The sequence below is a fragment of the Meriones unguiculatus genome, chromosome 7 (assembly GCF_030254825.1).
Source record: "Meriones unguiculatus strain TT.TT164.6M chromosome 7, Bangor_MerUng_6.1, whole genome shotgun sequence".
NCBI classification, from domain to species: domain Eukaryota; kingdom Metazoa; phylum Chordata; class Mammalia; order Rodentia; family Muridae; genus Meriones; species Meriones unguiculatus.
The window spans coordinates 56885953-56910217 of NC_083355.1; the positions used below are offsets into that span (position 1 = coordinate 56885953).

General features: G+C 46.2%; 1 protein-coding gene across 7 annotated transcripts in view; it reads left to right on the forward strand.

The window, feature by feature from the left end:
- The window catches only part of Ap4s1 (adaptor related protein complex 4 subunit sigma 1), a 43799-nt gene that overhangs the window by 13603 nt on the left and 5931 nt on the right, over positions 1–24265 (forward strand). For 4 of the 7 annotated variants that reach the window (XM_060387464.1, XM_060387462.1, XM_060387467.1 and 1 more), the window contains exons 2-5: positions 10689–10897; positions 13758–13889; positions 14350–14418; positions 20893–20964. In XM_060387464.1, the coding sequence (XP_060243447.1) occupies positions 10760–10897; positions 13758–13889; positions 14350–14418; positions 20893–20964 (411 nt within the window). In that variant the 5' untranslated portion in view covers positions 10689–10759. The remainder of the gene's footprint in view (positions 1–10688; positions 10898–13757; positions 13890–14349; positions 14419–20892; positions 20965–24265) is intronic. The other 3 variants (XM_060387466.1, XM_060387468.1, XM_021654189.2) reach the window with 3 other exon arrangements.

The following is a 24265-nucleotide window of genomic DNA, read 5'->3' on the forward strand; positions in this document are numbered from 1 at the left end:
CAGGCTGGCTAGTCTGGAACTCATGGCAGTCCTCCTGTCTCAGCTTCCCAAGTCCTGGGATTCTAGGAATGACCTATCACACTTAGCTTCAACCACATTTTTTTCTAAAACAAAATGCCATTTGAAAAATCAGAATGAGGTTGGAAACGGTGCACACCTTTGACCCCAGCACTCAGGAGGCAGAAGCAGGCAGATCTCTGAGTTCAAGCCATTTCTCCAACCATAAAAGTTGATACTTCTTCATTCTAAATGAACATTAAGTGACATTAGCACAGTGAATAAGGCAAATTTTGGTAAATTCCCGCCTTACTCAAGATGCTCCTCTGCATCTCTGAGTACCGTTTCCCCACGTGCAGACTGAAGGTAGTACGTATCAGGGATGACAGGCAGGCAAGCCCACTGCAGCTCCGGCTGCACTCCCACAGCTACCCCTCCAGGAATCACTCAGAGTCCTGTGTTTTGAACCTGAGTACAGCTTCCTAGTCCTTCCTAAGCTAGGAGGTCAGTCAGTAGCAGTTGATACTCAACTGAAAACCTATCTGCTACTTGAGAGAGACATCTGTGAAGTCTCTTCCAATTCTAACTCCCAGAAATAAGGAAACTGTGCCCTTGGTGCCCATGTTAGTTGCTTTACCCTTCTCTCCTGGCGTCGGTTGTCGTTCTGTAGGACCTGGGACATGCCTGTGTTCAGGTAGCTGTGTGGAACCTGTTCTCCCAAGTCTTGGACTTCGAAGCTAACTATGCTAACTTAGGGAAACTTTTTCAGAAACTTTGAGCCCCACCTGTCTTTGCATCGCAGGTACTAGATTACAGATGCATGTTCCTACACCTGGTTTTTATGTGGGTGCTGGGATCAGGCTTCCGTGCAGTTGAGGAGGTTACCCAGTGTCGTCCTCTGGCCTCCAATATGCACACAAACCTACCCACGTTCTTTTTCAATTTCCCTTCCTCTCGAGATCTTCCCTGTTAGGGCATTTTTACACCCTTTGTGCCATGTTTTCCCGAAGTGGAGTTCCGTTCTTCCGTTGGTAGAATCTCCTCCTTCATTTCCGTATCAGGACACCCTCCACAGCCTTCTGTGCTGCTGATCTGTGTTCACAAACACAGGAAGTTCATCCGTGTTCCCCGACCTCGCCCATCAGTTGTCTACTCGTGAGTTCTTTATTGTCCCACCTCAGTTTCCTAAGTGTCTGACCTCCTTCCTCCCTGGTGACCAAGCAGGATCACGTCTCAGACATGATCTCCTGAGCCTCCACGTTGTCCTGGCATTGGGCATTTTACAGCAGTAACAGCTGAGTGCTCCACTTTGTCCCACAGAGTCCTGTGACTGTGAGCATGCAGGAAAAGCCAGGTCCCTTCTGATCCTCAGTGCTTTAGACTGTCCTTTGGAAATCCCGCATCCTGAGGAGTACCAATGCAAATGTCCTTGTCTGCCATCCTTACTCCTGAAGTCAGGAGGAGACCATCCTGGTCTTGTAAGGTGGAGAGGAATTTGGTCTCTTGATGTAACCTCTCAGTGGGATCTTTTTCCAGCTTATTTTACCACATAATACAGCCAGGACACTTATAGGCAAAATTTTTACCATGGTTATCTCTTTTTGATACAGTGCTTTTTTGTTTTTTCTTTTACCTGGCCTTTGAAGTACAGGTGTATGTTTATGATTCATTTAAGTTTTTAAGGTTTTGTGCACATGCACTTGCATGTGCATGCACATACAGATGCCATGTTCTTTTCTTTTTATCCCTGGCCGTCCTGGAACTCAGTCTCTGAGACCTGGCTACCTCTGCCTCCTTAGTACCTTCAAAGTTCTGAGACTGCAGGCTTGAACCATCACATTTGGTCACAAAAAAATTAATTGCTCATTTTAAAATAAAAAATAAAGATGCATTATTACATGAATAAAAAATAACTTGCCAGTCATGGGGTGCACACCTTTAATCTCAGCACTTGGGAAGCAGAGGTGAGAGACCAAAAGATAAGGTAGCAGCGATCATTAAGACGTAGAGTAGGCACGGTACAGTCTAGTAATGCCCTGAGGGGAAGGACCACCTCCCTGCGTTCTTTCCCCACCCACTAGAGATACAGTTGCTAGGAAACTGGACCCTCCCCCTAGGGAGGGACACCTGGTCATTATGGTCTGGGAACCTTCCTATAGCCAATCGATTCAAAATGTAGCACCTGACCAATAGATGCTTGCCAGGCAGGAATTGCCCCTGCCTTAGGCATGCTGGGATGGACCAGAATCTATATATCACCCAACTAACCTGGGGGTGGGGCGCTCAGCTCCCACCGCTTTGGCGGTGGGGCTGTGTAGGCCCAAGCTGCAGCTTGTAATTAACAATAAAAAGACCCTCAGGTGTTTTGCAACGGAGTCGATTCCTGGAGATCTTTTGGGGGCTCTCGAACTGGGTATAACAGAGGCAGGCAGATTTCTGTGAGTTTGAGGCCAGCCTGATCTACAAAGTCCACGACAGACAAGGCTACGCCAAGAAACCCTTTCTCAAAAATACAAAATCAAATAATTTTGCTGAAAAAAAAAAAAGATAAGTTTTTGATATTGTTACTATTTTGACCCAAGATCTCATCTCCTTTATCCCAGGCAGGCCTTGAACTCACTATGTCATTGAGGGTGATCTTGACCTCCTGACCCTTCTGCCCCCACCTCCCAACGATGGGATTACAGGCATGCCCTGCCACACCCTGGCTGCTGGCAGTATTTTGTAAAGAGAATAAAAGTAACCAATGACTAAACAGCATAGAATGTGTGGTGGTTCCACCCAAGCAGTGAGTTTATCTCCCTGAAAAGGGGAGTGAATGACTGCAGACCTCCCACAAGGCCCAGCTGTCACTCCCTGGGTGAGCTGGTCTAGATGGCGCCCTGCTGTTTGCTCAGTGAATGAACGCTGCAGCCCCAGGCTTTGCTCCTCCCAGCCCAGCCTTTTACTGCACAGTATTTGGACTTACTTTGAGGTAAGCACCTGTGTGTTATTGCTTGCTTACCATGTACAGGTCCCTGGGTTCAGCCCCCAGCACTGTGGGGAACAGGGGAGCTAAAATTTAAAGCAAACCCGTCCCGTAATGTGTTCGTAGCTCCAACAAAGAACTGGTGATAATAGGTGACCACAGGGTAAAGGACTGTAGACCTGTCTCACCTTCCTAAGCCAGAAGCAGCTGTCCAGCTGGGATTCAGAAGCTCACGCAAAACTGGAGGAACACTGCAAGCTTGCGGCAGAGCCACGCTCTCCAGCTTTGTCATCCAGACGTTCAGACTCTCGGTTACACATTCTCTTAATCTCAAGTACATAAAATTCCCAGTAAAAAGGATTTCCTGGTGTCTAGCTTGGCTTAGCAACTTTGCCCATCTCTCTCTCTCTCTCTCTCTCTCTCTCTCTCTCTCTCTCTCTAGTGTGTGTGTTGGTGTGCCTCAGCACACACTCACTCTGTGTGTGTGTATGATGGTGTGTCTCAGCCTCTATAATTTGGCTGGTGTTCTGATTAGTCTCAGAACCACTCATAAGCCAAAGGTAGAATTCTCCATGCAATCTGACTATTTCATTTTCAGAAGGGTTTAGCTTATTGTGCAGAATTTTTTTTTTTTGCAATTAAAATGTGTGTGTGTATGTGTGTGTGTGTTTTGCTTGCCACATGTGTGTAAATGTGCCACATGTCTCCCTGATGCCTGCAGAGGCCAGAAGAGGGCATCACATCCCCCGAAACTAGACTTACAGATGGTTGTGAGCTGCTATGTGCGTTGGGAACCAAACCAGGTCCTCTGCAAATTCTTTGAACTGCTGCGCCATCTCACCAGCCTCTATTGTAGAATCTTAATTCCACTCTTAAAAAAAAAAAAAACGTATTAGCTGGGCATGGTGGTGCATGCCTTCTAATCCCAGCATTCAGGGAGGCAAAGACAGGCAGATGTCTTTGAGTTCAAGGCCAGCCTGATCTACAAAGTGAGTCCAAGATGGCCAAGGCTACACAGAAACCTTGTCTCAAAAAGGACAACAGAAAGTATTTATTTAGTTTGTTGTGAGTGTGTGTGTGTGTGTGTGTGTGTGTGAGAGAGAGAGAGAGAGAGAGAACTGGGCATGAGTTGGGGGTATACACTGTGGCATGACTGTAATCCTGCCATAGTGTACATTTGGAAATCAAAGAACAGTTTACAGGAGATTATTCTCTCCTTCCACCATGTGATCCCAAGGATCTAAGTCAGTGGTCTGGCTTGTTGGCTGGCACCTTTAGCCACCTTACATGCTGAGCCATCTTACAGACACTTGATTTCACTCTTGAATAGACACAGATGTCTCACCAAACAGCTACACTTCAACACTCAGACTGGGTGGTTTGTGGTCCTTCTCCAAATGTCCTGACCCTTACCAAACATCTGTTCTGGCCAGCTATGTCAGCTTGACACTAGCTAGAGTCTTGTTTGTTTGTTTCTTGAGAACAGGAAATAGCTACATAGTATAATGCCAGGTTCACGGGACCCTCAGAGACCACCAGGAGACGACGCGATGCAATAGCAAGAGAGCTTTATTAAGAGAGCCATCGAACTTGGGACCCAAGTCTCACTGACGCAGCAGTGGAGAAATGGGACCCTGAGCTCTGAGTGAACAGGATTTTTAAAGGGAAAGTCTGCGATCAGGGGGATTCCATGCAAGCAAGCAGGGGGGCACAAGCCTTGGCGTTACAGAATTGGGTGAAGTTTAGCAGGGCGGGGTGACCTTTTCTGAGGCACACAATCACAATAGCTAAGGCATATAATCACAGTGGCTATTTTCCTAAACCATATCTGAAACATTGGGGAGAATTTTCCCACCAGATTCTCAATCGATTCCCATTGATTATTGCCAGGGAGGTTGTCTTTATTTTCTATGAACCATTTATTCTGTATTATTTCCTGGAGGCTGTTGCTGGGAAAGTTAACTTTGTTTTCTGCTAGATGTACATTTTGTGATATTTCCTGGTGCCTGAATTCAGTTCCCAGTCAAGATCTTTATTTCAAAATGAAGTTATACTCAGGCTAACTTAAACTCTTCAATAGCCATGGCTGTCCTGGAACTAACTGTGTAGACCAGGCTGGCCTCAAACTCACAGAGATCCACCTCACCTGCCTCTGCCTCCTGAGTGCTGGGATTCAAGGTGTGCACCACCATGCTCAGCCCACATAGAGTCACTTTAGAAAAGGGAACCTCAGTTGAGAAAGTGCACCCAACAGAGCAGCCTGTAAGCAAGTCTGTGGTGCATTTTCTTGATTGATGGTTGGTGGGTGAGGGTCCAGCCCACTGTGGGTGCTGCCACCCTATACTTCTATCCTGGAAGATAGAAGAAAGCAAACTGACTATGCCCATAGCTGTACCCTTCCATTGTCCCTGCCTCAGCTCCTGCCTCCAGGTTCCTGCCCTGCTTCTGTTCTTTTTTCTTTTTCTTTCCTTTTTTTTTTTTTTTTTTTTACTTCCCTCCCTCAGTGATGGAAGCTAAAACACATCCTTTCCTCCACAAAGGGCTTTAGGATGGCATTTTAGCAACCCGCTGTTGCTAAGGTGATGTCAGGGATCACCTGGGTGACGCTCCTATCTGCTCTGTCCTTCCTTGTCAGTCTCTTTGGAGTAGATTGAGAAACTGAGCTTTGTAATTGCAGCTGCTGAAGCGACAGCTAATATTTGTGTGCAAATAGTAAGTTTATATTAAAATCAAATTTTTACAAATCAGGTTAATCTACATGCCATAGTTTGTGTGTGTGTGTGTGTATATGTGTGTGTGTGTGTGTGTGTGTGTGTTTTGACATAGGCTTTTGCTGTGGAGCCAGGCTGGCCTCAACTCACTATCCACCTCTTCAGCTGCATACCTGGCTAGAATATAGTGTGATTTGTATGTACCAAGTAGCAATAAATGACTGAAGAGATAAACATCTTTAGGAACAGGCGATATGGTACGCAGCGCTTAAGCTTAGGCTAGGGACTGGAGAGATGGCTCAGCGGTTAAGAGTACTGGCTGCTCTTCCAGAGGACCCCAGTTCAATTCCCAGCAACCACATGGCACCATACAACTATTTGCAACTCCAGTTACAGGGTCTCTGACAGCCTCACACACAGATAATGCATATGAAATAAAAATAAATAATCAGAAGAGGAGGAAGAGGAGAAAAGAGGAAGAAGAAGAGGAAAAGGAGGAGAAGGAGGAGATGAGACTTGCCCCAGTGCCTCAGTGCCCTAATCAGCAGGAAGTACCCAACAAGCCTGAAGCCCCTTTGCCTGTTCTTTCTCTTTCTCTTTCCTAGTGTTGGGTGTTTGGAAGGGATTGAGGTGGAGAAGGTAACAGTAGAAAGAACCCAAGAAAGTAGCCTACAGTCTGGGTGCAGTTGTGAGGTGCCATGTGGTGCTACCAACCCACCTGGGTACTCTGGGAACACAGCCAGTGTTCTTAGCTGCCGGGCCCTCTCTCCAGCCTATTGAACCAGAGGCTGTACTCAAACCGGCATTGATTCTCCTGTCTCTGCCTCCCTAGCACGAGGATTGTAGGAGTATGCCACCAGCCTTCAGGATTCTCTAGCGTTTGTTTGCTGTTTTCCAACATCTAATCAAGAAAAGCTTCAGACAAATCTAAATTAGGAGCCTGGATTCATTACCTTTCTGACTGCCATAATGAAATAACCAACAAAGGCAACCTAAGAAAGGGAGACTTCATTTGCTCACAGTTTGAGGGTCCTGGCCATCACAGTAGGAAGATGTGGGAGTAGCTTGTGGTCCTGGTCACATGGAAGCTGCGGTCAGGGAGAGAGCAGTGCATGCTGAGGCTCGCATCTCCCTTTTACTTAGTGAAGGGAAGGTCATGGAATGCTACCACCCACCTCTAGGGCAGGTCTAGCAGTTACCTCAGTCTAGATGTAGTCAGGGTTTGTTTCCATGGTAATTCTAAATCTCATCAAGTTGGCCATCAAAATTAACTATCATTGGGACTTTCTTGTCAAAATCATGATTAACAAAGACTGGAAACCTGATTGGTATTCCAGGAGGACTACAAGAACCAAAACGAAGTCTTAAAGGGAAAATGGGTGAACTCCAAATCCAGCCTGCAGTTAATCACAGTGTATCAGTTAGTACTGCTTTCTTTAAGATTTATTGGATTTTGTGCCAAGAGTGGTGGCACATGCTTTTTATTCCATAACACAGGAGTCAGAGGCAGGTGGATCTCTGAGTTTGAGGCGAGCCTGGTCTACAGAGTGAGTTCCAAGACAGCCAAAGCTACCCATAGAGACCTTACCTCAAAAAAAAAAAGGATTTTTATTTATGGGTGTATGTGTGTCTTTGTGTGTGTAGGAAATGTGGGGTCTGATGGAGGCTAGAAGGATGCATTAGCTCCCCGAAGCTGAGTCCTCTGTAAGAGCAGTGTGCACTCTATCTGCTGAGCATCTCTCCAGCTGCCTAATTAGTTTCTTAGTCTTAACAAATGTGCCTTGATCGTGTGAGGATCTAACAGTGACTATCTTTCTGTTAGAAATAAAGTATAACCTCAACTGTTAAACAAAAGAATACAGAAAAACAAAGTGAAGGTAGCCCAGCACGGCAATTTCTTTTTGGAAAAAAAAAAAAAAGAACTAGAATTCAAACCAGGTTTGCGAGACACCGAGGCCTATAGCTGACGTTTGCTACTTTGTGGGTTCTTCTTTCTTCCACCCTTTCAACTCCCTAACATTAGATAGGAGAGAAAACAGGATAGAGAGGAAAGGAGAGAAATCCCTGAAAAAAGTCAGGGGTCAGAAAGGGGCAACATTATTCTTAGACTACTTCCTGCTGAGTAGGGCCATCAAGCTCCTTGGGGCAAACTTAACCTCTCTTTCTTTCCTTTCTTTCTTTCTTTCTTTCTTTCTTTCTTTCTTTCTTTCTTTCTTTCTTTCTTTCTTTCTTTCCTTCTCTCTCTCTCTCTCTCTTTCTTTTTTTCTCTTTCTCTTCTTCTTGTTTCTCTTCTTCCTCTTCCTCCTTCTCCTCCTTCTTCTTCCAGATAGGATTTCTCTGTGTAGCCTTGGCTGTTTTGGACTCCCTTTGTAGACCAGGTTAGTCTTGAACTCACAGAAATTTGCCTGCCTCTGCCTTTGCTGGATTACAGTCATGCACCACCATGCCCAGCTTCTTCCTTTTTCTTTTCAAACAAAACTGTTTAACAAACTGTGACCAACAACAACCAGCAACCGACCGTGCTCAGGGCCCTAACATTTATATATCCTCTGAAAAATTCCCAGAATTCCAAACATCACACACCCACAGAAACTATCTGCAGCTGACAAAATAGCTCCCACCTCCTCTCCCCCACCCCCCACACCCCCACCAGAATATGAGGCAAATCATAGTCAGACGATGCAAAGCAGCCCCGTATCCCACACCTGGGATTAAACCAAAAATGTATTCAAGACAGGTTTCTCTGTCTTGGCTTTTCTGGGCTTTGTAGACCAGGTTGGCCTCGGACTCACAGAGATGTGCCTGCCTTTGCCTCCTCCAGTGCTGGGATTACGTGTGTGTGTGTGTGTGTGTGTGTGTGTGTGTGTGTGTGTGTGTTTGCGTGCGTGCACGCGAGCTTTAAATTTTTTTTAAGATTATTCATTTATTTATTTTATGAGTGCTCTATCTGTATGTACACCTGCACACCAGGAGAGGGCACCAGATCTCATCATAGATGGTTCTGAGCCACCGTGTGGGTGCTGGGATTTGAACTCAGGACCTCTGGAAGAGCAGACAGTGCTCTTAACCTCTGATCCATCTCTCCAGCCCCTATTTCTGTGTGTGTGTGTTTTTTTTTTTTTAAAGAAACAAAAATTCCAGAATTCTCACTACAGAGACCAGCATGGCTCCTGCCTTTTGTCCCTGACTTAGGTGGTGGCTGAGTGTCATCTCCGTGGTAGGAGGAGCTCAACTTCACAGTTTCAAGTGCCTGGCCAATGAGTGCAGAGGCTGAGGGAGGGTCAGGAAATGTGAGCCCTTATGCGCTAACTAGATTTAACAACAACAAAAAAGAGTGTTTCTCACTGGTGCAGCTTTTCTAATGTTCTAAAATTATTCCAAATTTTAAAAGCTCATTAAAGAATTGTTCACCTTAGTATTTTGCCTTGATTTTTCAGTTAATACAAAATGTGAATGAATGTGTTATTTTCCAAAGAGCTCTTAACAAGATCTTGTGTTCATGAGAGGATGACCAGTATGGGTCAACTAGTGTGGTTCTTTGCATTCATTATTTTAGAGTTTCTGTGAATGTAAAAAGAACAACCATGAGACTGACTGTGTAGAAATAGAACCTCAGACACAAGCCCTGAGTGACAGTGAGTTAGCAGTGTCATAGACTCTGCTGTGGCTGCAGCCTCTGACCCGGTGTAATACAGACACTGGTGTCTTTTGCTTCCCTCGCTGTAGCACAACGGTGGCAGAAGCAGCTGCCTGAAGACGTGAGTGAGGTGGTTACTTCTCGCACAGAGCTTGCTATTGGCCTATTAGAGGAGTTTGGGAACAGTCGGCATTACCTATTCTACTGCTGAAAGAAATACTTTAGATCTTCCAATGATAAAACTCAGGCTCCTAAGCATGACTTCTGTTTTGTTTCTTGATGCAGAGTGTCTCACTCTTTAGCCCAGACTGGCTCAAACATGAGGCAGTTGTCCTGCCTTGGCCTCTTGCACACTACACCCAGCTCCTTAGCGTAACTGCTAAAGCTCCTTATATTCTATGTGAGCAGCTGTATTTCCTATAGTCATTCTTTTTTAAGTGATTTGATTTATTATTTTTATTGTGTATATGTGTGTATCTTTGTGGGGTTTGTGCACATGAGTGTAGAAACCTCTAGAGACCAAAAGAGGGTGTCAGATCCCCTGGAGCTGAGTTATGGATGATTGTAAACTACTGTGGGTGAAGAGAACTGAGCACTGAGCCTCTGAGGAGCAGGCGTGCCCGGAACTGCTGAGCCATTCCTCCAGCCCCGTCCACAGCTGTTCTTGCTAGCCCACAACCAAGTGCACTGCCCCAAGCCTTCATCACCCTGGTTTCCCAGCCACACAGTCTCTCCTTGGTCCCTCTTCAAGGTCCTGCTAGTCTGCCCTTTCTCCGCGGTGTCCCTCCTCGCCCTCCTGTGCTGGCCCCTCGTTGGACCCTTGGGAGTGCACCTGTCGAAGTTACAATCCATCACTTTGAAGACTGTCATTTGCTTCTCCTCTAGCATCTTTGTTTGATGACATGAAACCCAGAAAATCAAAAATGGTCACATCTTTATTTTCTTATTATACTAGTGCTTGGTGCGTACTTGGTGGGCACCAAACTTAATGAACTTAATAGTGGGTGTTCACACTTAGCAAACTGACAGCGCGTGAGTGCGAGGCCTCTGCACACTCGGAGTTAATAGTGGGTGTTCAAACTCAGCAAACTGACAGCGCGTGAGTGCGAGGCCTGTGTACACTCGGACTTAATAGTGGGTGTTCAAACTTAGCAAGCTGACAGCGCGTGAGTACGAGGCCTGTGTACATTCGGAGTTGTTTTGTGGTAACTGATGGAAATTGTATGTGGTTCTTATTTGCTTAAATGTCAGTTAGTTCTTAGCAGTGAATACTGCTTGTGTCAAATCTTTTATTTCCTTCTGGCACATCTATAGAATAGGCTTGGCATGAGTTGTTGAGAAATGTAATTTTGCCTCTCTGTTGTGTATTCTCCAGGTTCTAGCTGCCACCATCTCGTACTATAACTTTTAAATTATATTTGGAAAGAAACCAGCCACAGGGGGAAAATGATCAAGTTTTTCCTTATGGTGAACAAACAAGGGCAGACCCGGCTGTCTAAGTACTACGAGCATGTGGAGATTAATAAACGTGCCCTTCTGGAGACAGATGTCATCAAGAGCTGTCTGTCCCGATCCAGTGAACAAGTAAGTGTCTGTGCTCCCTGTCTGTGGGGGCAACTCTGCTTCACAGATTTCTTGTTGCTGTCTCAAGTGCCATTATTTTCTCTGAGCTATATTTCTTCAAGGGCTTGTGGGGGGGAAGGAAGGCTGGCTCTTACCATGCCTGTAAGAGAAGAACAAGAGGCAAACCAGGGAAGTCCTGGGTTCTTATTTAGGATTCTTGTCTTAGCACTTCACAGAAGTGAAGCTGCTAAATTTACTCCTGCTTGAAGACAGTCTTCTTTTTTTGTTCATATGAATTCAGCCCTTGGAACTCTGAGCAGTGTCTGCGGCTGGTGGTTTGCTGTAAGCCAAAACAGGAAGGTCAGATGACTGACTGGCATGGCAACTCGAAAACTCAAGACCCAGATGTTTGCCAGAGGATAATAATATGATTTTGATGTGGATAATAATTCTTTTCTGCTTACTATCTTTTGTAAATATACAACCAACATAATGCCAGAACTAGTAATTTAAAAACAAACCTAGTTTGAACTTGGTTTTTTTAATTATGTAGATGAGGGAAATGGAAGATGCCAGAACCTGGAGGCCAAATACTTTCATTAGCATAATAGAGAATGGCTCTGTGGCGCTGGGCTTGAGCACAGGCCTCCTGGCCCTTAACAGGCACACGAGCTGCTGCTCTGCGGCACTGCAGCCCTTTGTAAACATGGAGTCCGTTTCTGCAAAGAGCTTAGAGAATTATTTAATCTGACTCGAGCCGTCGGATGCCTTGCAGAACATTGGACAAGTGTTAGAAAGTCAGGGTCACCCGTTTTTACCCGGTTCTCCATCTCACCCCCAGAGCACTCCAGCAGCAGCAGCCGTCAGAAGCCGCCGAGCTGCATCAGCACTTCCACGTTGCATGTCCCAGTGGGCTCCCCTTGGCTTCCCATCAGTTTTCCAATTGCAGTCTCTCCCAGTTCCTCTTTGAATTCCTTCTTTGGCTTGCTGTGGGCACACGACGCTCCACGGCCTCAGATGGAAACAGGAACTATTAAAGAAAGCACTGTGTTACGGCCTCGTGTGGGAAACTCTCGGAGACGCGCCTGCAGGAGCCTTCCTGCCCAGTCCACAGGCCTGCCGTCATTTTAACAGCATTTCCACCAGAAGGTCACCATTTGGAGTAGATATTGGCAGATCGTTTTGGAGTTCTCTAAAATTATTTTTATGTGAAAAAGAAACCACTCAACTCTTGGCATCAGGCACCAGGGTGTCATAGTTCCATTCTGCCCAAAGATGTTCTTGGTGTTTGTTTTGTTGTGTCAGGAACCGTCGTTCCTCTGGAGGGTCCTAAAATAATGGCAGGTGTGAGCTCAGGCCATGTCAGACAGAACCAGCAGACAGAAACCCAGGGTTGGGAGCACTGGCCCGTGGTTAGGCGCGGCTGCTTACATACAGCAGAACCACACAAAGGTGTGTGACCGTGCCTGGCTCCGGCTCCAGGGCTCTCCTCTGACCTCTGAGGGCCCTTGCACACATGTGCGGCATGTACATACACTCATGCACACACATACACATAAAAAAGTGAACTAACTATTTAAAAACATAGGCAATCTTTAGTTCTTTCAAATAGGTGTATTTCCTTTAAATATCCAACTGCCAGAAGTCTCCCTGGCCTACAGGGAGCCGAAAGCTACCACACAGTTTTATGCAGCTATCTGTATCCTGTTAGTTTTTTTTATTGCCTTGGAGTCAGAGTCTCGATTTGTAGCCCAAGCTGACTTTGTTGGTGTGCATGCCTCAGCCTCCCCAGCGCTTACATCACAGCCCTGTGCCACCTGACTTGGCGCTCTAATTTTATTTTAGGTTTATTTATGTCATTGTATCTATTTATTTATATTTGTTTTTTAAATTTAGGGCAGGTCCACATTCTGGATCCTGGGTATCCATCAATTTGAGATAACCCTCTCTAGCCTTGGATTAAAGGCATGAGCCACCATGTTTAGCTCACTCCTACTTCTCTATTAAGCCCTGAAATTACTCCATGGTATATAGACTACCCAGAACCCTCCCCATGGAGGGATTTCCTTACTCAAAACATACAGCTTCATGCCCAGGTACATTGTGTGCCCAAGAGCAAAGCCATCAAGTTCGTGCTCGGCTCCATTTGGCCAAGCACACACTGACACTGAAGACTTACACTGTGCCTGCAGCCTTCCTTCTACTCCGGGCAGCCCTATGTGCAGACACTGGAGGAGACAGAAGAGTGAGAAAGCAGTTGTTTTATCTACAGCTCAGGAGTTGTAAGCTAGTTGCTAATTCGTAGGAAGCAGTTTTTACAATGGAAAATCTTGTCCAGCATCTGTGGCACAAAGGCCACTGTTACATAATTTATAAAATAATCTGCATTTATTCTTTTCATGCATCTAGGATAAAGAAGTTACATCTATGTATATGATGGATGGATGCTAGATTGCTTGTGCTGGCCTCTCCATGACCATTAGACAGGACAGAACTGAACAGTTGTAACTGCTCCCAAGAATTCACAGACGTCGTGGTGTTTATGCATGCTCACATTAAAGCACTTTCAGCTGCTAATTACTCATTAGCTTTGCTTGCTGAGCTCCCCAGGGAGCCAAGAAAGTGAATGAAAGAGGCACACTCAGACTTTTTCACTCAGACTTTTTCCAAGACTGCACCTCTTCCTCCTAGAGGTACTTCTAGTAAACCACTGGATGTTGTCAGAGCCTGCAAAGGCTGTTTGATATTTTAATGTCTTAATGTAATATCTAAATTTCTAGGGGTGTATTGGCAGATTCTTAAACCGTAACCTAGGGATTATGGTGCTGTTTGAAGACACCTCTGTCAACCAGACACTGATGTCTAATTGTCTTTCATCTAGTGCTCCTTCATTGAATATAAGGATTTTAAGCTCATCTATCGGCAATATGCAGCTCTCTTCATTGTGGTTGGAGTAAATGAGACCGAGGTAAGACGCCAGAAAAGCCTGAGAAGATGCAAGACTTTATTCTCCGTAAGTTGGGGTTTCTTTCCTACTTGCTCCCCAAGAATGAGGCCGCCGCTCTCAGAGTGTCTGGGTCTCAGTGGCCGTCGGTTAAGGTCAGGAGTGGAGCTCATGCTCTGACGTTTCAGTTTGGCCAGATTCATCATGAACTGAAAGCCCTAGCGGTTGAGGTTTTCTGTATTTCCTTCTTTAATCAGCATCTGTACTTCTGTTTCTTTTCCTTTCTCTCCTGTTTTAAGACTGTGTCGTGTAAACCAGGCTTCTGGGATTACTGGCATATACCACCATATTCAGCTTATGTGATGTTGGGGGCTAAGCTCGGGGCTTCGTGCATGCTAGGCGGCCTCATAGGTAAGGTCTCCACACGAGCCGTCACAGAGCCTTTGCGCATCAGTGACCGGGGCGCTGCTCTAATATCTCGGGATGCACTGGGCATGATAAAATTAATTATACCTTTTTTTTATTTCAGAATGAGATGGCTATTTATGAGTTCATACACAATTTTGTGGAAGTTTTGGATGAATACTTCAGCAGAGTGGTAAGTCTAATGGCTTAACCCAGTTGTTAAGTGGGTTAAGACCATTTTTTGGTCTTAACCCAGTTGTTCAGAAATTGAGTCATTTGGGTATATGTCAGTATTATGTGTTAATATAATTAATGGACTTATATTACCATCCCTTATTGCTCATCATAAGTTTTATAGACCTGTGTGTGCATTAGGGCTTCATGAAAAAGCCTATTTTAGTTTGCTTCTGTTGCTAAACACCAAGCAATCTGGGGAGCTTACACCTCTCATGACTAAGGAGAGCCAGGGCGGGAACCTGGAGGCAGGATCTGACGCAGAGGCCATGGCGGGGAGCTGCTGACTGGCTTGCTCCCTGTAACTCGCTCAGCCTACTTTCTTATACAACTCAGAACCACCTGCTGAAGGATGGCATGTGCATGCACTCGGTGCGTGCCACGCACTCACATGCACACACACACACACACGCACACACACACACACACACACACATACCTTTGGACCAGGCACCCCCACATCAATCATTAACCAAGAAAATCCACCAAAGGCTTGTTGAAAATGGAAGCATTTTATCAATTGAAGTTCTTCTAAAATTCTAGTTTATGTCAAGTTGACAAAACTTTTTTTTCTGAAATAAATATTTTATTTCATTAAAAAAGTCAGTATTTTCATGATTAGGGTGAACAAATATTGTTTGAGTTCATCATTTCTGGTTTACATTGCAAATGGTTTCCATAATATGCATCTTCCTGACTCACTGTTTGCCTGCATGCTTGTGGGAGTAGCCTTTTCTCGGTAGGGCTCCGGTTCTTCTGAATTCTCCCCTTTCTTTGAGATATTCCAGTTTGCATTCTTCATAGAAGGCTGGATCATTATAGTAAGCAGTTAGACAGTCTTTCAATGCAGAATTTTCTTTCCAGCATTTTACTGCCATAAGGAATCCAGAGTCCTTGCAACATCTGGTAAAATCTTCAACTTGTTCAGAACACCATTTTCTGGCCTTTTCTCTCATTATCTTTGGGATCAGAATATCTTTTTCAATATGTCTAAGATGTTGGTCTGCGAGGTCCGGTGCCATATCGGAGGGCGAAGAAGAAGCAGGCCACTGGCGGGCTCCGTGGCCAGAGAGGGAAGCTGACAAAAACTTAAGCAGCACAGAGCGACCCTCAGAAAACCATGTCCTTCTAAGCACTCTACTGCCCATTAGGACATTTTCCTCTAACTTGCTGTTTTCACGCTCCTTTTGCTTTCCTTCCTAAGAGTACAGAACCTTTTTACTTTAAGAATCCTTTCCAGCCAGACGGCGGCGGCACACTTTCAATCCCAGCACTGGGGAGGTAGAGGCAGGCGGATTTCTGAGTTCATGGCCAGCCTGCTTTACAAAATGAGCTCCAGGTCAGCCAGGGCTAGACAGAGAAGCCATGTCTCGAAAAAAAAAAAAAAGAAACCAGTCATTTCCACGCTAGCCATGTCAGTACACACCTGTACAACCCCACTCAGGAGAGAGGACACAGGATCGGGATTCCAAGGTTATGTAGCCCTTGAAGACATCGCAAATTCAGACCCAGCCTATCAGGAGAAGACTGTCTCAAAGCAAAAGTGGGGGTAGGGGCATGCCGGAGAGACGGTTAAGAGCACTTGCTTCTTGCAGAAAGCATGGGGTTGACTCCCAGCACCTGAATGGAGGCTACACAATCCTCCTCTGTCCTCACGGGCTCCAGGCACACATGGAGTACACATGTGGCACACAGACATGCACGTAGACAAAACACCTGTAACACGTGACTAAATAAAAGGAGAGGAGACCCATTTCCACCTGCACCTTTGCTTTACTGGGCAAAAGTCAATTTCCCTTTAGGAATATGCTTCCCAGCCATCCCTTTTTAGAAGGAAATATAATTCGTATAGCACAGCATTTTCCCACTGAGAGGATAGAATGGTGTTTTAGTATTTACCGTCTTAGAACTCTCACCACAGTTGTTTTAAGGAAATCGCAGCCCAGGACAGATAAGCATATTCCTCAGCGTTTCCCTATGACCCTCAAGCTAGTCCAGGCCTTAGATAACCACTGGTTTGTCTCCAGAGCTGGCCTGTCGTAGATGGTTACAGAAAGGGAACTGCATGTTGTGGATTTCTGCAGCTTGTCTCGTACTTAGCTTGATGTTTTCAAGATTTCACCATGTTGTAGCAATGTCATTACTCCTTTCTTCTTTACTAATAAATAATATTCTGCTGTGTAAATATGCCACGTTTTTAATCAATTTGTCACTGATGGACATTTAACTTATTTTCAGTTTGAGACTATTATGAATGGTGCTGTTATAAACATTTTTGTCACAATTTTGGACAGATTCACTTTTTTTTTAATTCTAAAAGAAAAAAATCTTGGCATGGTAGTGCACCCCTTTAATCCTAGCACCCAGGAGGCAGAGACAGATGAATCTCTGAATTTGGGACCAGCTTGGTGTGCAGAGAACATTCTAAGACAGCCGGGGCTACAGGGAAACCCTGTCTCAAAAAACAAACAAAGCAAAACAAAAAATCAAAAACAGCCAGCCAGAGGCACATACCTAGACCTTGTCTCTAAATAAATTAATTAATTACATGAAATTCTTTTGCTCAGGCCTGGGAGAAGAATTCTTGATAGTAGGCACCATCTTATAACTGGCAAACTGTTTCCAGTGTCTGCATTATTTACCTTCCTATTAGCAGGGTGATTATTCTGATTTCGGATTTCTCCATATCCTCACCAAATCCTATCTGTTTTCCTTTCCTCCCTCAGTTTTTGAGATACAGTCTCACTATGTAGCCTGGGCTAGCCTGGAACTCACTCTGTAAACCAGCCCGCCTCTGCTTCCTGAGCACTGGTGTTAAAGGTGTGTGCCACCGTGCCGTCCTACTAAGTATGAAGTGAATTAGAGGTCAGCCTTCTTTGGAAAAATGTTTAATCCTTTGCTCAGCTTTTAATTGCATTAAGGATTTATGACTGATGACCAGTCAGTCTATGCTTTTCCCTGTTGCTTATGTTTTAGTGCCATGCTTAGAAAGTTACATACTTGCTTTCTTTCTAGTGTTTTATAATTTTGGTTTCTAAATTTGTCTCTCATCCATTTTAAGTAATTTTTATGTTGTGAGTTATTAATCATCTTGATGCATTCTGTTGTTATTTTATTTGGAGGGATGTATAGCTCGAGGCTGGAATTCCTAACCCCCTGCCTCTGCTTCCCAAAGGCTGGGATTGCAAGCACACACCACCACTCTTTTTTGCTTGCATATATCTACCTGTCTAGCAGTTGCTGAAATAACTGTCCTTCTCCCATCCATGACTCTCTTAGCTCCTCACTGAGATGTGTTAGTAAGCCTGAGCCAGGCATGGTGGTGCACCTGTGTGGGAGAGGCAGAAAGATCCGGTGTTCAGGGCTGTCAGCTGCATGGCAAGTTCAAGGCCAGCCTGGCATATATGAGATCCCATCTCAGCAACAAAACACTAAACAAACAAACAAACAAACAAACAAATAAATAAATTGCAAAAGGTTTATTCCTGGGCTCTCATTTCTACCCATTGAACACAGTGCTGCTAGTGCCGTGCTCTCCTGGCTGCTGCAGTTCTGTAGTGAGCTGGAAGCAAATGCTGTGTCTTTTAAACCAGAATCTGTGGAGATGGCTGGTATTATTACAGCCACCAACTACAGTGCCTCCTGTGTCCCAGGCGACCTTCAACTTCCGTTCTCCTCCTGCCTCTGCCTCTATCTCCTGGGACTAGAGAAGAGTCCCACCATGCCCAGTTTGCCCAGTACCAAGGGTTGAAGTAGGGCTTTGGCATGCTGAACGCTCTACCAGCTGAGCATATCCCTAACCTGCTGTTGCCCGAATCTGCTTACTTCATCTTGCCTTTATGCAGAGATCAGTGAGGAGCTGCTCCACAATGCTGCTTCCGAGGCAGTGAGCGGGTGCTGCTTCGTACAAAGCATTAACACCAAGAAGGCCACACTTTTGTGTAGAAGCGCTGTCTTCTGGGGTGTGGTGGTGCTGAACCCCAGCATGTGAGAGGCAAGAGGATTGACAGGGAGTTCAAAGGCTTTCTTCCTTACATGGTGGATTAGAAGCCAGCCTAGACAACATATGACTTGTTCAAAATGAGCAACGAAGTTGAGTCTCTAATTCAGTTCGTGTGGCCTGGGGTGAATTTTAGAAGCTCTTCCTGGGGAACTAGCCAGTTCTCATGGCCTCCGTGCAGCGGGCCACAGAGTCGGGAACTTCGACCAGCAGTATAAACTGGGGATTTGCAGGAAATCCAAGCTCTGGGCCCCCCGCAGGCCAGGGTCAGAACTTTTGACTGCGTTCCCCAGTCTGTCTTTCCAGGCCTCCCAGTGATTGTGACGCCTGTGACCTTATGCGTGGGGCTTGTCATCAAGCTCCTGCTTCAAGAGATGGAGCTTGGAAGATGGCTCCTGGCCTGTGAAGACTATGGTTTCCAGAATGTCTTAAAGCAGGGAAAAGAAGTGGAGACTCAGACACTGTTGCTGTAGGGTTTTAACTTACTGTTATATCCACTCACTAAAAATAAAGAGCACATGCAGAGTCATAGATGTAATTTCAGGGAGAGAGTTGGTGACTGCGTGAACCACAGAAGTCAAGACCAACCTAACTACGCCAGGTGACAGCGTCAGGCTGGCACTGCACCAGGGATGGCCCTGGCCAGGATCTAACCAGCGCAGAGAGATAGCATGAGGGAAGAGCGTAAGAAGAAGCTAGGACCCAACCCTCATCAGGGGCCCTGTCAGCTAAGATTCATTTTTAGCAGTGTACATTTTGAGCATTCTTTCTGGGCTATTTTTAATCTTACGGAGTTTCAACATCTTAAATTTGGAAATGGATTTCATGCTGTTGCACCGAGAAAAGCATGTCAGTGTCATATTTTCAGAAACAAAAGCCAAACCAGTCAGATTCTGGAGGTTCCCAGTGAGCTCAGCTGCTGTGGGAAGAGGCAGCAGGGTTTCCTGTCCCTCCCTACCACATATGATCTCATTTCCACTTCCTGTTGCCTCCTCAGAGCAATTTTATTGACAAAAATCAGTACAGCTAAGCAGGGAAAAGCTGTCCCCGTGGCATTATCCGTTTGCTGAGACTCAGACTGTACACTGTCAGAGTGAGCCTCGTGCGGCTGCTGTGAGAGCAGCCTGTCACAAGAAGAGCAGCAGAGTGCTCCTCACTGTGCCCAGAGAGCCGGCCAGGCTGTGAGCGGGAGGAGCTTCTGTACCTTCGTCCCGACTTTACTGTGAGCCTGAAAGTGCTCTTCAGATGGAACGCTTTCAAGATTGGTGGGAGATCACCAGCTGGGCCAGGACTTAGGGTCCTCTTCACTGAGGTGCATGCCTTTGAGACCTAACGTGCCCTCCTGTGACGTTGAGCAGGTGGCTGTATACCTCTGTCTTCAGGATAGCTGACAAAGCTGGGAGATGGGCTCTAGGCCCCCACCACGCACAGCCTTGTGGGTACCAAATCCCCACAAGCTTAAGTCCCTTGTGTGTAGTGGTTGGTGTCCGCTGACACATGCTCCCGTACACCCATCTAAGTGGCTGAGAGCACCCAGCACGGAGCAAGTGTGTATGAATAGTTGTTAAGCCTAAGAGATCACGGAAGAGTGGAAAGAATATATGTTCAGTGCAAGCACAGTTTGTTCCAAGTATTTCACAGAGTGCTTGGTTGAATTAGTGAATGTGGGACTCAGAATACAGAGGACTGATCACCTACCACTTTTTACTATTAGGAAATTTTGTGGTGTGGAGATCAACCCTAGGGCATTAAAACGTCAAATGTGCACTGAACCCCGAGCTACGTCTCCAAGGTTGCCATCGCTTTTGGTAACCTGCATTTTACTTAGCAGCTTGCTAGTAATTAGACGTCCACATCACTGTTGATGGCTATAATTGACTTAACTGGTCCCTTCTTCGTAGTTGCTTGGATTATTATCAATAGTTCGCTATTATAAAAGCTTCACTCTGTCTGTCCTGTCACTACTCCCAGCTTCCTTAACACAAATTCTTGAAGGAAATCAATGGATGCAAATCATATGGCTAACGCTTCTGATATGCGTGCACACCATCTACAAAGGTTGAGTTGGTTTATTATTCTCCACATGTTTTGTTTGTTTCTGTTTTTGTCTGGTGTTCTGAGAATCTTACCCTGTTAGCTCAGGAAGGCCTGAGTTTGTTGCAATCCTCCTGCTTCAATTTCCCAAGATTACAGGCATGAGCCTCCAACCCTGGGCCTCTCTACTCTCTGACCTCAAAAGTTCCTCTAAGTGCAGGTGTCTTTTCCTTCACCTTCTTTAAAATCCCCGTGTCCAGCTCAGGGCCCCGCAGTGGCCCCGCAGGTTTGGAGCCCCAGCGGCTGCCCCCAGGCTGGCCGCAGAGCAGGGCTGTCTGCGCAGATGACGGTGCTGTCTGAGGGCCTCTTCTCACTGTGTGTTCTTGTTTTCTTTTTCAGAGTGAACTAGATGTATCCTTTTCGGTACCTTTTCTCATGGTATGTGGCAAAGCACACTCAGGGCCTGACCAGGTAAGCGCCACCATGCAGCAAGATGACTTGGCAGAATCCAGGGCACTCTTCACCTGCAGCTCTGCCAAGGCCGCCTGCAGCAGGGGTTCCCGGAGCCCCTGCCTCCCCTTCAAAGGCAGTGCTTCGTAAGGTTCCCTTTCCTTTTTCTCCAGACAAAACGCTGAGGCGGTGATATTTAAAAATAACATTATATGGGCCTGGACAGATGGCTCCAGAGGGCACAGGTTCAATTCCCAGCACCCACATGGCAGCTCACACCTGCTAGAACCCAGTTCCAGGGTTTCTGACATAACAGACATACATACAGGCAAAGCGCCAATGCACATGAAATTAAAATAAATTAGATATTTAAAAAATAACTGTTATACATTGGCCTAACTTCTCATATCAGATTTGTTCACAATGTATATCCCACAAATGAAGTGCTTGATTTTCACGGAGACTGAACTTTCCAGGCCTCCAGGACAAATCCTCAAAAATGGCCTCATGAACAGAAGGGGGCATTCTGGGAGAGGACTGGAGGGTTAAAGATGTTACCTAGCTTATGTTCATTTCCTTTTATAGCAGAGAAGGCTCATTTCTTTCTTGGTTTTTAATCAGAACTGCAGATATAGCCCGATGCAGAACACCTGCCTCGCATATCTTCAGCTTGCTCAGTCCCAGCACTTCCAACAGAATAGCCACGCCCAGGGCCAGGCGTGGGCAGGCACGCACTGGGCCTTCTTAAGATAGCCTTCCCAGACTATCATGTTTAACATCTAAGATGAGTTCTCTTCAGAACTCTGCCTGCTTTGAGGCTAGAGAGATTGCAGTGGTTAGGAGTGCTCATTGTTCTTACAAGAACTTGAGTTTGGTTCTGGGCACCCCCTTCAGACAGCTCGCCATCACCTGCCACTGCAGTCCCAGGGGCGCCAGTGCCCTCTTCCGGAACCCACAGGCACCTGAGCACATAGAGTACACATAAATGCATCTAATGCCGGACATGGTGGCCACGCCTTTGATCCCAGAGCTCAGAAGACAGAGACGGGCAGATCTTTGTAAGTTTCAGACCATCTTGGTCTACACAGTGAGTTCTAGGCCAGCCACTGTTACACAGTGAGACGCTTTCTCAAAAAATAAATGAATAAATAAACTCACATTTTACTTAAACATATAAACATTTTACTTAAAAATATGCTTATCACTTGAAAGTGATAGAGACATCTTTTGAAAACATCAGGCTTAAATGTAAACTAATTCCGAGTTGTGATTTATGTATAGCACAGCTAACATGAGCATGTTCGCATGTGTGTGTCTATGCACGGTGTAGAGCAGACGCGGCTGCTGGAGTCAGTGGCCTGCGTCGTCGGCCTCTTCCCACAGAGCCCCTTCCCCTCTGCTGCTGCTCAGGCCCGGTCATGTTCAGAACATTATTTGGAGACCTCTTTTTAAGTCAGCTTAAAAAGATGCCCGAAGAGGGGCATCAGGGTCCCAGGAAGTCTCAGGAAGCCTCTTGCAAAGGCTGCCCTCCCTGAGCCTGGGAAGGCTGAGGCGGTCGGCCCTGCGCTGAGCACAGCGGCATCCACCTCTCTCCTCAGTACCTGCTGACTACTCTGCTCACTGCTCAGACTTCGAAAACAAGACAGGTGGGATTTACACAGGAATGACCCGAGCACAGGTGATCAGTTCAGGAATCCCTCTTTCCAGGATGTGGAAGCCCTCGCTGCAGTGGTGTCCCCTTGAGACTGAGCACCTCAGTGACCTCAGTCACCCCTTGGAGAAGGAGCACCTCTTGGCATCTTCCCCACCTTCCCACTTTCCCCAGGGCTGCTGTTGAGGAAGGCCTGTTTCCATAGAGAACGTTTACCCCATTACATAGCTTGCTGGACTTTCAGAAGACTTCAAATTTCATGAAGGTTGTTTAGAAACCAATTGATGAGCTTCCTCAGACATGTGCAGCCCCGAGCCCTGAACAGTTCAGAATTCACAGGCGCTGTCTCCACCAGCTGCTAAGCGATGGCTCGCCGGCACGGGACAGCACCAGGTGAGAGTGCCAGCCCCTCAGCGCTGTGCACCTATTATGCACATGAAGGCATAGGAAACTGTATTTGGTCCTTAAGCAGAAAGCGTTGCAGACTTTCTCTCTAGGTTAGTAGAGAGCGCTTGCCTGGCTGCACAGGCCTTGGGCTTGATTCCCAGCACCGAGCAACTGCTTTGATGCGGCAAGAATGGGACACAGCACTCCCTATGCCCGGGTGACTGAGGTCACCCTCCAGGGCCTTCCCTTTGAGGACACCATTCGGAGTCTTTCAGCAGTATGCCCTCTGACACAGTGCTCACCTGGCACTCACAGGCCTCCCATCTGTGCGTGTGATCATGCTGGAAAGTTAGAAGGCAGAGGACTCCTTCCAACTTCACGTGGGTCGCAGGGGTTGAACTACGATTGCCAGGCTTCGTGGCAAGTACTTCTATCCACTTAGCTGTCTGACAGTCCTGCTCTTTGTTGGTTTCTTTGTTTTTGAGACAAGGTCTCCTGTAGTCCGGGCTTTTGTCAACTTCTCTCTCTATATGGCTGGCTGTGGCCTGCAGTATGCTGGATTAGCCGCCTGTATCCCCTGGCCGCATTTGTGTCTAAACTGCCTTCTAGTATCCTGGGTGCCCAGGCCTCCTAGAGTCTGCTGCTGGGCTACCAGAGGATCCTCTTCATTCACCTCCTGCCAGTCCTGGGAGCAGGAGAAGGCAATAGATATTAGGAGGGCCGCTGTGATGCCCATATCCATACCCAGGAAGAAAATACAGGAGCTGCCTGGTATCCCTCACTCATGTATCCTGTTAGGCACCCTCATATAAATATGAGGGAGTCCCAGAACCCAAGAGGTTTTGGTTTGGACTCCTCTTTAGAGATCTAAGCATGAAGACACACTTATCCTGGTAATTGGAAAGATAAAGTCCAGAGCCAGCTTGGTCCTGTGGACCAAAGTTCAGTGGATAGATAGATGGACAGACAGATGGTTCTTTTTTTTAAGATTTAATTTATTTATTTATACAGTATTCTACCTGCATGTGTGCCAGCGGGCCATAAGAAGGCACGAGATCTTATTATAGATTGTTGTGAGCCACCGTGTGGTTGCTGGGAATTGAACTCAAGACCTCTTGAAGAGCAGACAGTGCTCTTAACCTCTGAGCCATCTCTCCAGCCCCAGATGGTTCTTTAGAACATGATTTTATTTTATAAACCCTTAAAGACCCAAAGCCACTGCCTCCCGCCTTCCAGGGCCACTGTGGGTTTGCAGAGGCACCTGTTTCATGCGTTGCTACCACT